Below are 16,425 nucleotides of genomic sequence, written 5' to 3'. Positions count from 1 at the left end.
TATTTTCATCCATTCATAATCATCCTCCTGTCATTTGCCTATGTCCCTGCTTGACATATGTTCCTTGTGTGCCCAAGGCTCCCTTAACTCCATTCACCTGTCTTATTCTCTCTCTTCCTTTCAAGCTCCAATGACTGTTGGTGATTAAATACAAAATCTTTTTCCTCCACTGGTATTTCCTGTTCACCCCCAGTCAGTTTCCCACACTAGGCTGTTGATAGGTGGGATGTACCTCCATCAGAAATGGCAAATACCCATAACATGAGTAGATTCTAAACATTAATAGCCTGAAGACTCTGAATATAAGGAAGTAGTGTGAGCATTGGACATTAAGACTATTCTCAGCCCTGCAAGACAAATAGGGGGGCATTCAGCAAATTATTATAATTTATTTACTTATTTCACTCTTTTAGAGAATGGTTGTGTGTGGATGATATTTTGATGTAGCCTGAAGGGATTTCTCCCTGTCTTCACTATTTTCCGCATGAGGGGTCAGAGAGGTAGGGTAGCTGATGAAGTGAAGTGGCCTTGCTGTGGGTGTACTGTGTCTTGCTGCATTGCTTCTGACCCAAGGATGACCTATCATCCATTAGGAGCTGAGATGAGATGGAGGAAAGGGTGGCGGATGGGAGTGGGTGCATGCCTTTTGACTTGGCTATTTCCCTTGTAAGGGGGGGGGGGAGCCCCTGTTATATAGATTTTCGCCACCTTCTCCTTTGTTTTCACTGTCTGTGTTGCCCGCTGTTACTTCTCTGTAATCCACTGTCAATTCTTGTCTTTTAGCTGGTAAGCCCTATTGCCTCCAATCATTAAACTTTGTCAAGTTCTAGGCTGTCTGTTCCTCTTAGTATTGGTTCTCTTCATTGACAGGCTTCTACCTCTCATACATACATATATCAAAGGCTTTTTCCCCCTTACAAGGAAGGTAGTCAAAAAAACAAAGACAAAATCCACTGCCACCCATTCTATCTCCACATACTCCACTCCCATTCACCCTCTCCCTCCCTCCCTTCCTCTTATCTTAGCACCTGGATGATGGGTCATATCTGCACCTCACCCACTGCCCTGGGTCAGAAGCAGTGTCACAAAACACAGCACATCCACAGCAAGGCTGCTTCATTAAATCGGTGACCCCCAACCCCCCCCGCTCTGTCCCCTCATACAGAAAAAGAGAAGACAGGGAGAAATCCCTTTGGGCTGCATCAAATTATATTTTCACACATACTCCTTCACCCCCCATCCCCCAACCATGTCTTTCCATGCATCACAGAATTATCCATACACAACCATTCTCCATTCACCCTTATCTTCTGTATTCTCCAGTCCTTCCTCTGCCTCTCACTTCACTAAATTTTTCTGTCTAGGAGAATTAAATTCTATAGGTTTTCCTTTTGTATCTTTCTTTGTTAACTCTTATACAGCGTGCTCCAAAGGAATCTTCCCAAAGCATGTATGCAAGATCCTAGGTGAGCTTCGCAGTGACATAATGATATTTTTGGGTCCATGACTTTTCGTCGCCGTCTTTTCGTCGCCGGACTTTTCGTCGCCGGACGTTTCGTCGCCGGACATTTCGTCACCGGACGTTTCGTCGCCGCGACATTTTGTCCCCGCGACTTTTCGTCGCCCCAAGCAAAAATGTATGCAAAGATTGACAATATTTGAAATATAAAATAATTGAAATATAAAATTGGAAATATATGATTTAATGCCAAATTCAATATACTTCTTCTGATTGATCTTGATGTGATTATTGGTAGTAGCGTCTGTCCAGTCACTTTTTTTCTAGTAATAATCACATAATCCTATTATTTATTATTATTACATTGGTCACCTAATATTATTGATAGTGAAAATTCTTACGGAATTATAAGACTATCAATGATTAACTAGTTGTTAAATTTGTAATTTGTAATTCGTCGCCGGACTTTTCGTCGCCCCAAGCATAAATTGTATGCAAAGATTGACAATATTTGAAATATAAAATAATTGAAATATGAAATTGGAAATATATGATTTAATGCCAAATTCAATATACTTCTTCTGATTGATCTTGATGTGATTATTGGTAGTAGCGTCTGTCCAGTCACTTTTTTTCTAGTAATAATCACACAACATCGTGCCTTACTAAAGAACTTTACATTTCAATACATATGGACTATTTACTAATAACTTACTAATTTTATAATAAATGATTTTACCCTTACACTTTAATGAATAGCTTCATAATTATGATTTCGTGTCAAATTATTACTGTATGATATGCCAATAATAAATTATCATATATACTGACGTGTCAAATATATATTTAGATAATGATGTATTAAATTATTTATTGTAATTTAAATAAAATTTGCCACACTCATATTATTGCATTGGGAGTAGGAATATAAGTACAAGTATGACATTAAATCATATATTTCCAATTGTCAATCTTTGCATACAATTTATGCTTGGGGCGACGAAAAGTCGCAGGGACGAAATGTCGCGGCGACGAAACGTCCGGCGACGAAAAGTCCGGCGACGAAAAGTCCGGCGACGAAAAGTCGTGCACCCGATATTTTTAGTCCAATGATCTTTAATTTTATATTTAAAATCCTCCCTAAAGGGTGTGATCTTACAGTTGTGAACCAATTGAATTTTCTCCACCCTTTCACCAATCAGATTTGTTGTTACAAGTCTATATGGCAATATTCTTTACTTAGAATAATCTTGAGTCTCTGCATAATTCTTGCTAAGGTTACAAAGGAATATCATGTCAGCAATACACTCAAGCCCCCAGCCATTGTATATAAACAAGGCAGAAAGGTGGACTTAGGCAACCTGTTCGCTTGCTTGCTATATTTTTTTATAAACATGTTTCATAAACACCTAACCCATAAAATGTAACACCCATCTACTGCCCCACTTTCTACCTTCTTTTCTACCAGCCCCATAGAGGGCTTAGCAGTTACCACTTGGTCGTCCTGACCAACCCTTTTCTACTACCCACTTCCGTGGATAGATACATATTTACATTTAGCTCATGTCTTTGTTTTGGTTCACCATATGGTCTTTAACCCCTTCAATACGGGCCACATTGCACGTCTGGCAGCATTAGCTGCCAGACGTGTGATGTTGCGTCATAATACTCTCATTGTAAAAAATAAAGTCACTGCTCTATCGCTCGTTCTCTTTCACCCGTGAATTTTGATAACCATAGAAAATATGATGAAGCCAGTTTACAGAGTATGTGGGTCACGCAGGTACGACTACAATAAATATAATCAAGATGCTGATGTCGGCTTCCTAGTGTACCCACTTGCTCCTCATGACGCCTACGTAGGCATCACCGTATGGAAGGGGTTAATTAGACCACCCATTTTATAAGTAGGGGAAGAGTCTCTTGGTATATGTATATATATATACTGTATATATATATATATATATATATATATATATATATATATATACTGTATATATATATATATATACTGTATATATGTATATACATACATATATATGTATATGTATATATTATATATATATATAAATATATATATATATATATATATATATATATGACCTCAAATGGATTGAATTACTTTGATCTCATAGGGTAGTAGCAGCGGACCTCCACCTTCTCCAGCTGGCAGCATGAGCCCCATGAACCTCATGTCCGTCAACTTGAATCAGGGGAGTGTCAAGACTAACATGATAAACTTCAAGATAGCTAATGGACAGATTCAGGCAACCGACTCACTCCCAAAGGCAGATGGTAAGTGAAAGTTCATGTATCTTGTTATTATTTAGACCATAAGAAGCAAGGGTGATCACTTTTTTCATCTACTTGTTATTTGTGGTGAGGAGAGAAGAATACTGCCCCAGTATTTCCTTGCATGTCATTAAAGGTCACTACATGAGTAAGGTAGTGGTTCTCAGACTTTTCCATATAACCCTTTCACATTTGCTGGTACTCGGCGGAACCCCCAACGAAAAAAGATTTTGACAGACTTGATGATGATGATATGGTTTAACGTCACACACTCCCCCTTATCGGGAGGCTAGGATGGTGCCCCTCACAGAGGGCTTTGTAGCATGGAATTTAACGAACCATGCCCTTGGTTCAACTTCGCTGGTGGCAGGATTCGAACCGCTCTCACCTCTACCTTCGCCGCAAGTAACGACGCCCTAACCCGCTCAGCCAGTGACTTGAAGATATTCAAGACTAACCATTGCCAATACACATAGTATATAGTCATACACTCATAGTTTCTCTCCCTCTCTCCTTAACCCTTTCAATATGGGCCAAAATCTCATGGGCAGCATTAGCTGCCAGATGTGCGATGTTGCGTCATAATACTTGCATTATAAAAAATAAAGTTACCGCTGTATTGCTCGTTCTCTTTCACCCGTGAATTTTGATAACTGTAGAAAATATGATGAAGCCAGTTTACAGAGCATGGGGGTTACGCAGGTACAACTACAATATATATAATCAAGACGCTGACATCAGCATCCTCGCATACCCACTTGCTCCTCATGATGCCTACGAAGGCGTCATCGTATCGAAGGGGTTGAATGCAAAATATTTCATCACTTTCATATTTAATTTTATTCATTCCTGGTCAAATGAATAATTATAATTTTTTGCCATGGAACCCTGAGGTTCCATGGAACAGTTTGAGAACCACTGGAGTAAGAGATTAGAGGGTCTGGGAAGACTTCAGCCAGAACCCTAGCAGTTTGGTCATTGAATGTGTTAGGGTGTGGTCCAGATAACAGAAAAGAAATTAAAAGATTAGTAATATGTTTATGAGAAGAAAGATGTGTTAGTATTGAGTAAAATGAAACTGAAAGGTAAGGGTGAGCTGGAGTTTGGGAGCCTGGTGGATAGTGTCGCCGATCAGTATAAGGAGAGCCCCATACCGACATTTGTGGAGTTAATCAACAACAAGAAATAACAATGTTGTACAACTCTGCTATTTCTTAGGTTACTGTTTATTTATATATTTTTTATTTATTTAATTGTTTATTTATTTATCTTTTTAATGCTTGTAATAACATCTTTACACTTATATTTTATAATTTTATAATTCTGTAGGGTGCATTTTTTCAGCAGTAATGCTGTTATACCCAATAAATTGTGTATTATTATTATTATTATAATGAGGCTGATAGGTTTTGAAAATGGACAGCAGGGGGAGAATTCTCTCTGTCATCTATCTTGCTGGAGCACCCCTAGCAGTTACCTGTTATTGGTCTTGGTGTCTCTGTTTTACTTTAAACATTAACCTTCCAGTTCTGCGTGAGGCTCGGCCGATAACCCTGGAGAAAAAGACACCAGTACGTGAAGGGACAGTGGTTGAGGAACACACAGATACAGACAGTACAGAGGAGTTGTCGCAAGAGGCGCCTCCAAGTAGGCCCACACCAGTAAAGAAAAGTCAACAGTCCAAAGACGATTCAGAGGTAGAAGAAGAAAGGAACAGGTGTGTATTGATATGTTCCATCTAAACCAGTTTGTCCCATATGGGGTTATTGCCTGCATAAGATTTATCCAGTCAATATTGTAAGGACTTAAGTAATATCAATATGGAACAGAGCCATGGAGTATTCTTTTATGATTAGATAGGATGGGAGAGGACAGAAGACAGGGGTGAATGGAGAATGGTAGTATATGGATGATGTTGTGGTGCATGAGGTGGAATGGCTGGGGGTAGTATGTGTGAGAAATAAATTGACACAGCCTGAAGGGATTTCTCCCTGTTTTCTCCTTTTCTGCATGGGGGGACGAAGAGGAGGGGTCGCCGATTTAATGAAGCAGCCTTGCTGTGGATGTGCTGTGTCTTGCGACACTGCTTCTGACCCAGGGCAGTGCACAAGATGCAGGGATGACCTATTATCCAGGAGGTGCCAAGATAAGAGGGAGGATAGAGGGTGGAGGGGAGGGGAGTGTATTAGGGATGGAATGGGTGGTAATAGTTTTTATGCCTTTGTTTTTTGGCTACCTTCCTTGTAAGGGGGAAAAAGCCTTTGGTATATGTATGTATGTGTTAATCTCCCCTCAGAGAAGAGTGTCATCCATTGTCCATTTCTTTTATCCCGCTGTTCTACAGATGTTTCAACAACCCTCCTAATCTTTCTATTACTATCTCCATGACATTGTGTCTTGCTGCATTGCTTCTGTCTCAGGCAGTGAGTAGGAAATAGGGAAAACTCTTCACCCACGAAGAGATAAGTTAAGAGGGAAATAATGGATAGGCCATGGCTGGCCAACTTCCATATAAGGGGGGTAGAGGCCTTTGGTACATAGATTGATAGACAACCTCTATAACTCTCCACCGCTTATGTGCATTATTGTCCCCAAAGACAGAAATGCAGCTTATTGACTACAAAATATTCTGGACTCCTTTTACTCTATATTATATGCTGCAAGTTTTATTTTGAAAGATGTAAGACAATTTTATTATGTTTCCTATAATCAGTGATCATACAGCCCCATGGAAATAATTGGCATATATTATTTGGGTTTACAAGAGATAATTTTAATTAGCTTGTAGTAGTAATAGATAGTAAAAGCACATTGTATACATATACTAAGGGCTTTTTTTTTTTTTTTTTTTTTTTTTTTTTTTTTTTTTTCTCCTTCTTCTTCTCTTACAACGGAAGTAGCCGAAGTCAAATGGCATTAATTCACTCCCACCCATTTCATCCCCACCCACTCTACTCCCATTCACCACCCCTCCATCCCTTCCTCATATCTTGGCTCCTCCTGGATGACGGGTCATCCCTGCATCTCTTCCATTGACTGGGTCAGGAGCAATGCAGCAAAACACAGCACATCCACAGCAAGGCCACATCATTTAACCAGACATCCCTTCCTCTCTTTCCCCTCTTGCAGAAATATTGGAGACAGGGAGAAATCCCTTTGAGCTGCATCAAAATTTATTTAACACATAACCATTCCCTTTCATGCACCACAGCATCACCCATACACAACCATTCTCCACTCACCCCTATTCTGTCTTCTCCTTTCCTTCCTCAATAGATATCCCCCTCTTTCTTAGTGCCCCTCTTACTCCACCCATCCCTCTCATCCATGGTTGCCCCCTCATGTTCACTCCATCCACTTCTGCCTTCCACACTTCATTTACTAATCTTTCTTCACTCATTCTTTCCATGTGTCCAAACCATCCCAATACTCTTTCATCAACTCCCTACTCCTTTTTCATCCCCCACTCCTCCTCCTCCTAACCTCCTCATTTCTCACTCTATTCAACCTTGTAATCCCTGCCATACTTCTCAGACATTTCATCTCAAATGTAAACTCTTCCTCTTTTATGCTCCATGTTTCTGCCCCATACAGTGCTGTCGGCACAATCACCCCTTCATACAGTCTCTTTTTAGCATCCATTCCCAAATGTCTATATCTCATTACACTTTTTAATCTCCCAAGGCATTTACTTGCTTCTCTCAGTCTATATTCTACCTCCACCTCCAGGCCTCTCTTCCCCACCACATACAACTCTAATTATCTAAAGCTATCCACTTCCTCCACTGTCTCACCTTTAATACTCACTTCCAAAATGCTGCCATTCTCTCCCCTTGTTCATCTCATCACCTTACATTTACCCACATTTACTTTCAACTTTCTCCTTTTGCTCACCTTCCCAAACTCTGTCACTAACTTCCTTAATCCCTCCTTTGATCTTGCTACATGCACAGTGTTGTCAGCAAACAACAACTGGCTTATCTCCCATTTTTTCTCCATTTTCTTTAACCATCTCCAATCCCTGACCAATTACCCTTGCATTTAACTCCTACACCACCCCATCCATGTACACATTGAACAGTTGTGGCAACATGACACATCCATGGCAAAGTACCACCTTTACCTTAAACCACTTGCTCTCTCCATTTCTAATTCTGATACAGGCTCTACCTCATATATATATACAAAGGACTTTTTCCTCCTTACAAGGGAGGTAGCCAAAGTCAAAGGCATAAATCCTCTCCCACCTATTTCATCCCCCACTGCCTTGGGTCAGAAGCAGTGCAGCAAGACATAGTACATCCACAGTAAGGCCACTTCATTTAATTGGCAACGCCCCTCTCCATTTCCTTATGCAAAAAAAAAAAAAAAGATGGGGAGAAATCCATTCAGGCTGCATCAAAATATCATTCACACATACTCCCCCCATCTCCTGCCCCCCACCCACTCCCTTTCCTACATAACAGCATCATCCATACACAACCATTCTCGACTCACCCTCATTTTCCATCTTTTCCCTTCCTTCCTCAGCAAACATTTCTCTCTTTCCCAATGCCCCTTTTACCCCATCCATCCATTTCATCCTTGGTCACCGTGTCATGTTCGCTTCCTCCACCTCTCCCTTCCATACCTCTTTTACTAATTTTTCTTCACTCTTTCCTTCCATGTGTCCAAACCATCCCAGGCTCTACTACTTTCATAAAAACTTGATTGCTGTTAACAGCTTTCCTCCTATCCCATATATCTGCAAAACCTCCCAGAGTGTCTTCCTGACTACCCTGTCATAACCCTTATCCAAAGCAATAAAGACCCAAAAACACATCCTTACCCTTTGCTAAAACTTTCTCACATAACTGTCTTACCACAAAAATCTGATGTGCACAACCCCTACCTTTCCTAAACCCACACTGTTCCTCACCAATTACTTCCTCTGTTCTTCTCCTAATCCTCTCAATCAAAACCCTCCCATAAGCCTTCCCAACCACACTCAACAAAATGATTCCTCTGAAACTACTACACTCACATTTGCCCCCTTTTCCCTTGTGAAGCAGAACTGTACATACACTCCTCCAGTCCTCCCGCACTCTACCCTCTTTTAGGTAAACATTAATCAACCTCACTATCCAGTTCACCATCACTGTATCTCCAATATTTAGACATATAACACCCATCTAACCCAGGTGCCTTACCTGCTCTCATCATTTTAATAACTACTTTCACCTCATCTTTTCTCATTTCTCCCCCATTATCCTCATCCATCATTGTCATTTCCTTAGCACCTACCATTGCAACCACCATTCCCTCCCTATCATCCTCCACATTTAGCAACTCCCTAAAATAATCTACCCATCTTCGTCTTACTGCCCCCTCTTCCATTATCATCTCTCCATCCGCACCTTTACCTTTTTTCTGTATTTGATTTGCTTCTCCTTCCTCTCTTAATTTCCCACTAAAATATCATGTGGCATCAGGAATAAAAGAGGACAAAGAACACCCTTGTAGGGTATGTCAGAATTGCAGAAAAATTTAAAGATTGTAACAGAACGTGGACAGATTTACTCTATGTCTTAGGATTTCATTTGTATTTGATCATATGACCATACTATGAAAATACAAGTGCACTCAATTTAACTATTAATGGAAATGTATCTTGTGTCAGAACTCCACTAATTACATTTTTGTGGATTGCAGTGGCCCAGATGACATCTTGGAGAAGGCTGTAAACGCCCTTGGAAGAGATCTACAGTCAGAATTAGAGCAAAACAAAGTTGAAGAAGAGGAAGAGGAGGAGGAAGAAGAAGAGGAGGAGGAGGAAGAAGAGGATGAGGAGGACCACAAAGAAAATGTTACTCCACCAATTGAAGAGACGAAAGTCAAAACAGAAGTAGGTGATTCGTGGGAAAAGTGTCCTAAAGTTGAGCCCAAAGTCGAGGACCTCAAATTTAACCCAAAGACCGAAGACATCAAGTTCTCTGAAGTACTAAAGTGGGAGGACGGCATAGGGAATTTGGCGGGAAGCAAACTCAAGTTCCGTCTCAACGAGTTCAACGTCGTGGAAATCATCGAAGACAATGCCGTAGACGACATCAAGAGTCATGTCATCAAGCGACCAGATAATGCAGCTGCTCAGAGACACTCCAGGAAACCCAACCATAAAGACCAAACAATCAAGGACGAAGAAATCTTTTCAGATAACTCACAAGATGTTGATGTCAACTCCAAAATTATGCGGGATGCTGATGAAATTTGTTGCTGCAAGAACTGTGGCTGCTATGGATTACATTCTGAGTTCTACAGGGATGGTTCTTTCTGTTCACAACTGTGTGGAGAGGTAAGATGATTCATCATTTAAGAAATATATTTCATTATAATTTGTGCTCAAATAGTTTTCACTTTTTGTTTGCATCTTCATATATGCTTTACTTGTTTCATTCTGTATTAATATTTTCATTTTCTAACCACTGTAGGAACATGACATAAGGGACCAGGAGTATGAAAAGGAGAAAGAGCGTCAACGAGAAAAGGATGAGAGAATGAGACAAAGACAGAAACAGAGAAGGCTGAAACATGGAGAGAATGGAGAAGAGGGGCTCTTAGATGATGGAGTTGATGGGGAAGATATGGACAATACTGGACTTCCTCTAGGAAGTGATGATGATTCACAACAGTCCCCCACACACCCAATAGATGCCTTGGGAAATGATAGGTTCCGACACCCTTGGCAAACTGGGAAGACTAATTTCTCTTGGGCTAAGTACTTGGAGCATTGTGGAAGGGCCAAGGGGCAAGCCAAGGCGGCACCACTCAAACTGTGGTCTGAACCTTTTCCCTATTCCAAAAATCTCTTTAAAGTAGGTATGAAACTGGAAGGCATAGACCCAGAGCATCAGTCTCTCTTTTGTGTCTTGACTGTGGCAGACATACATGGTCACAGAGTCAAGTTACACTTTGATGGGTATTCGGAGCAGCATGATTTCTGGCTAAATGCAAGTTCACCCTATTTGTTTCCAGTTGGCTGGTGTGAGAAGAATGGCAAGCAATTGGAATCACCACCTGGAGTGACTGGATTCAATTGGCCTGCATATTTGAAGCACTGTAAGGCACAGGCAGCCCCACGACAAGCTTTTGTATGCAGCAAAAGTAGTACCATAACACCACCAAATAATTTCAGAGTTGGGATGAAACTAGAGGCGGAAGATCGAAGGAATGCGTGTGTGTGTGTGGCCACAGTTGTGGATGGTTTAGATAATCGAGTTCTTATTCACTTTGACGGATGGGATAAAGCCTATGACTTCTGGGCGGAGATCTCGTCCCCATACATTCACCCAGTCGGTTGGTGCTCTGAGAATAATGTTGTTCTTCATCCTCCCAAAGATTACCCAAACCCAGAAAGTTTTAATTGGCATGAATACCTCCAAGAAACAAATTCTTCATCGGTTCCTGCAAGGGCATTTAAGACGCGTCCTCCGAGAGAGTTCAAAAGCAGAATGAAGTTGGAGGTTGTTGACCGACGTAATCCTTCCCTCATTCGAGTAGCTACAGTGATGACCGTAAGGGAGTATACCCTCCTGGTTCATTTTGATGGCTGGGGTGATGAGTACGATTACTTGATAGATGACGATTCACCCGACATCCATCCACCTTCTTGGTGTGGTAAAACTGGCCACCTCTTGCAGCCACCGCTGACTCCTGAACAGACAGCTGAGGATGTTGATGCTGGTACAGGTTGTGGTACTCCAGGATGTAAAGGTATTGGCCATATTAAAGGACCAATATATACAACCCACCATACAGCGTATGGCTGCCCATATTCCCCACAGAATCTCAACAAATTTCCAGATCAAATCATTCCAGATCGCTTACAACCACCTCCAGAGAAGAAGAAAGGGAAAGGATTACCAAATAAGGTGAAGCTGGATTTGAGTACAGATGGATGCAGTAGAGAAGCTTCAAATGATGTTGAAGATGAAGTACAGAAGAAGAGAATTCGAAAAAGAAGGAAATTCTTTGATGAACTGAGTCCTCCTGAACATACAAGGACTAAATTACCAAGAACCAGCAGTGAAGACAGCAAAGTAGCAGTTCCTGTAGCTAGTGTTTCCCAAGTACCTTTTAGCACAACAGCAGCGTTATCCAGCACATCTTCAGCTGTTATGAGTGGGGGGTTGGAATTAGCTAAAGCCCAGGAAGAACCAAGTGTAGATACGATGGTGCACCAGTCAGTGTTTAACCCTGGTTACCATCCAAATCCGCTTCCTCCTGCACCACCCACATGGGAAAAGCACAGGCATTTAACAGCATCTCTAGGAGGAGCAAAACGGAGTGATGTTGTGGAATGGAATCCACAGCAGTTGCAGCACATGGTGGCAAAAATTCCCGGTTGTGAATGTGTTGCCAAAGTCTTTGTTGAGCAGCAGATTGACGGGGAAGCTTTTGTTATGATGACCCAAAATGACTTGGTGAAGTTGCTCAATATTAAGTTAGGTCCTGCCATCAAACTGATGGCTGTCATCATGTGCTTGAGAAATGGTTAGAATAATTCCACATAGTGGAATTTTATACTATGAAACAGCTTACATGCAGCTTGTTTGGCCTGAGTTTGGTGCACTGTTGTGCAGTAAAGGCTACAAGTATTATGAGATGACAGTGGTTGAGTTGTATATATATAAATTATATATATATGTATATATATGTGAGTGTATATAGTTTATGGATGGGGGCTGGATTTGGTGCTGTTTCCCATTTTTTGCTGCTGTTATACAGCAGCAGTATCCACTGTTGTAAGCAAGCATGACCATTGGCTCATTCTGTTTGAATATTGCACTCCAAGTGAGAACATGACTCTGTGCATCCAAGCGACCAGAATACCTATCCATTCTAGTCATCTAATTAATTGCTCACCTCTTGGCTTTGTTCCCCTGGAGGTTAAAGAAAATATGAGAATTAACAGTATTATCTGTATAGTGTTGTGACATTTGGCAATTTCTACACACTGCCTATTCTCTGTACAGCTTGTTATTGTTGTTGCATTATCATTCAGCTGGAACCGACCTATTAGGAACTAGATGCCTAACTTTGGCTGCTGTCTTGTTGCTTTTCGGTGACTGTTACTGACCTTCACAGTGTACATACTGTATGTTTTATAAAGAAAAGTGAACATTGAAAAGATTGTTTTATTTAGAACCTGGAGGATGCAGGTCTTCTGCAAGAGACCAGGGGCAATGGATTGATTGATATAGAACTTTGAATATTCTGTTAGGTTATTTAGATTTTCTGACTTTTTTTTATAGTTTGGTGAAAAAAGCATGTGTACTTTTTTTTCTTTTTAATTCCAGTGGTTACTGAATGGAAAAATTAATTAATATTACTGTGACCAAATGTAAAATATGCAAAAATGTTGATAATACAATTGGAAACTGATGAAACACTCCTTTGGCATTAATGGTGACACATTTCCTCCTTTGGTATAAATGTCCTCAACTATGATGAACAGGCAAATTATCTTTTGGCCATTTATAGAATTATGAAAGACATGGAAGTCCTTGATAGAGAAAATTTATTAAATTGGAATAGAAGAAAAACTAGGGGACATGAAAAGAAACTCAAAAAGGACAGTTATAGGAGAGATCTGAAAAAAAATAAAAGCTGTCCACACAGAGTGGTGGATGTTTGGAACAAATTGGATGAAATAATTGTGTGTGCAAACACCATACATGAATTTAAGAACAACTAGATGTTGTGAGATACAAAGACAGGACACCACAAGCATAGCTTCCCTCCCCGTAGAATACAACTCGGCAAATTCACACCAAAATGGTAAATACAGTAACTAAAGGTCTAATAATCATTTACACAGGCATTAATTGTGATTGGTTACTATTCCATTTCTGCACGAGGGGAGGGTGCCGCTTTAATGAAGCAGCCTTGCTGTGTCTTGCGACACTGCCTCTGACCCAGGGCAGTGGGCGAGACGCAAAGATGACCTGTCATCCAGGAGGAGCCAAGATAAGAGGGAGGAAAGGGAGTGGAATGGGTGGAAGTGGTTTTTTATGCTTTTGTTTTCTGGCTACCTCACTTGTAAGGGGGAAAAACCTTTAGTATATGTATGTATGCTTACTTTATATGTGCAAAGGGTGATGGGTTGGAGATAACTGCCAGGGTGAGAAGCCAGAGGAAGTGGATCAAGAGTTTGAAGTAGTTGATGTTATGTATAGCAAGGAATGGAAGAATGAAATTGGAAATGGAATACTGCAGGGTGAGAGAAGCAGGTACTAGTCTGAGGAAAAGGGCAAATAGAAGATTGTATTAGGAAGTAATTATGCCCATGATACTAAATGGAACAGAGACTGAATATGAGGGAGTGATAAAGGAAAGTTATGCTCACTGGTCAAGTGGATTAGTGTCACTGCTTGTGGTAGTCGAGAATGGAGGTAGTTTGAATCCTGGTAACCGAGTGTATTTGTAGTATGGGCATATTACATTAAATTGCCTGGTTCAAAAAGTCCCCCATAGGAAGTCATACTGCTAGCCTCCTCCAAGAAGGGGAGCATGTGATGTTAAAATTAAGTCATCAAACAGAAAGGAATAGCCTAGATATCTTGAAATGTAGTGTTTAAGAAGTACAGTGGGAGTTCCAAGGATGGGTAGAGTGAGAAATACGGAAGCAAGGCAGAGAGCAAGGGTGGACAAAAAAATGGCAGATGAATTGACCAAAGGATGGTGAGATGGCTTGGGAAATGGAAACAACAAATGAGAGAGGACAAAAAAAAAAAAAAAAAAAGGAAACAGAAATGGAGGAGAACGGGTGGAAAGGGAGCTGTGAGACAGGGTTGATGAAAGAATATTAGGATGGTTTGGACACATGGAAAGAATGAGTGAAGAAAGACTAGTAAAAGAAGTATGGAAGTCAGATGTGGAGGGAGTGAACATGAGGGGACGTCCTAGGATGAGGTGGATGGATGGGGTGAAGGGGGCTTTGGGGAAGAGGGGAATGTCTGTTGAGGAAGGACGGGAGAGGACAGAAGACAGGGGTGAATGGAGAATGGTTGTATATGGATGATGTGATTGCATGAGGTGGAATGGGCGGGGGTTGGGGGTGAGGTAGTATGTGTGAGCAAAATTTGACGTAGCCAGAAGGGATTTCTCCCCGTCTTCTCCTTTTATGCAATGGGGGGACGGAGAGGGGGGTCGCTGATTTAATGAAGCGGCCTTGCTGTGGATGTGCTGTGTCTTGCGACACTGCTTCTGACCCAGGGCAGTGGACAAGGTGCAGGGATGACCTGTCATCCAGGAGGTGCTAAGATAAGAGGGAGGGTGGAGGGGTGTGGAGTGTATTCAGGGATGGAATGGGTGGGAATGATTTTATGCCTTTTTCTTTTTGGCTACCTCCCTTATAAGGGGGAAAAAGCCTTGGTATATGTATGTATGTAGAAATGGAGTGAATTTGAGAGGAAGATCATGGATGAGGTGGATGGAAGAAGTGATGGGGGCAAGAATATTTGCCAAATAAGGAAGAAGGAGTGCAAAAGATGTGAGTGGTTGTAAATTGATTAATTGATGACTCCTTTCACCAAGTCGAAAATCCATAGCCCCAGAGTAACTGGCAATGGTCCATTGGCACTCCCACAAATCTCTCTGGGAAAAAACCTTGGACTGAATTATTAGTGTGAGACTGTTTCTATGCCACTTGCTGCCAGCTCTCCATGTTTGAAAGTGTAAGAAATATAGTTGAAGTTGATAGATATCTTGAGCCCAGTCTGTAGAATGTGTCACCTTCTCAAAGTTGCACCTTCTGGTCAGGGTGTTGATAGATTTCGAAAATGGGCAGCTTTACTGTACATCTTGCAGGATCTATATATTGGCAGTTATTTTGAAGGAATTTGTTTAGCCACATCACTGATTACTATGGCAAAAAGAAAAATGCTGAGGACACTTCCTTATGGGGACAACTTGTATATGTTGTACGAGATGAAATTGGCATATAAAAAAGGCCAAACCTCCCCAATATCTTGGGAGGTAGAGCTTGTGTAGGATCCACTGTTTCTAGGCTGTATCATATTTTTTATTCCAAATGGATAAATACAGTATGACGTGTTGTTCATTGACAAATACAGTGTGAGATATCATTTCTGCTTGTGCAAGGATGCCTGTAGTGTTGTAGATAGTTCAGAATACCTAATTGTATTTATGTGATTTTAATATACAGGAAAAGAGCAATGTTTGTTGGGTCACATCTCCCATTCTCTATCTTTTAATCATGCCTAGCCTCAAATTCATGTACAATTCCCTCTTAATTTATATCCTTGATTTCAAATCATCATTGATGTTAGGTGTATGCTGTTGGTGAAACTGTAAACATGGTGGTTTTGCATTCACTTAGTTGTGGGTTTGAAGTCTGCACTTCTTTCCAACAACCGGTAGCGACAGTCTGCGCGCATAAGGCAAAATGAAAGCGATGGAAAAACGAATATAGTATTCGTTTTACCTTGGTGACAGCTACGTCCACAGCTGGGCAACTCCTGGCGTACGCTCTTTATCTTCTATGAGAGAATAATGATTCAATGGCTGTGAGAGTTGGAACGAGACAATTTTATTTTATTTCCTCTTAGGAGTCTCCAGATTAAAAATTGTTTGAGTGAGGGTAAGGGGGCATGTTAAACTCTCTACCCCTTGTA

At 40.9% G+C, this 16,425-nt stretch overlaps 1 protein-coding gene across 3 annotated transcripts in view; it reads left to right on the top strand.

Annotated features, from left to right (window-relative positions):
* Positions 1-12,935, top strand: part of LOC143037870 (lethal(3)malignant brain tumor-like protein 3) — a 28,023-nt gene extending 15,088 nt beyond the window's left edge. For 2 of the 3 annotated variants that reach the window (XM_076206467.1, XM_076206468.1), the window contains exons 6-9: positions 3,595-3,754; positions 5,279-5,468; positions 9,443-10,082; positions 10,219-12,934. In XM_076206467.1, coding sequence (XP_076062582.1) covers positions 3,595-3,754; positions 5,279-5,468; positions 9,443-10,082; positions 10,219-12,285 — 3,057 coding nt within the window. In that variant the 3' untranslated portion in view covers positions 12,286-12,934. Of the gene's footprint in view, positions 1-3,594; positions 3,755-5,278; positions 5,469-9,442; positions 10,083-10,218 lie in introns of all 3 variants that reach the window. The other variant, XM_076206469.1, reaches the window with a different exon arrangement.
* Positions 12,936-16,425: the final 3,490 nt, after the last annotated feature.

This window comes from Oratosquilla oratoria, chromosome 23, assembly GCF_046742065.1.
Source record: "Oratosquilla oratoria isolate Oo_2021 chromosome 23, ASM4674206v1, whole genome shotgun sequence".
Taxonomy (NCBI): Eukaryota; Metazoa; Arthropoda; class Malacostraca; order Stomatopoda; family Squillidae; genus Oratosquilla; species Oratosquilla oratoria.
This window is presented reverse-complemented; position numbering and strand designations above follow the sequence as displayed.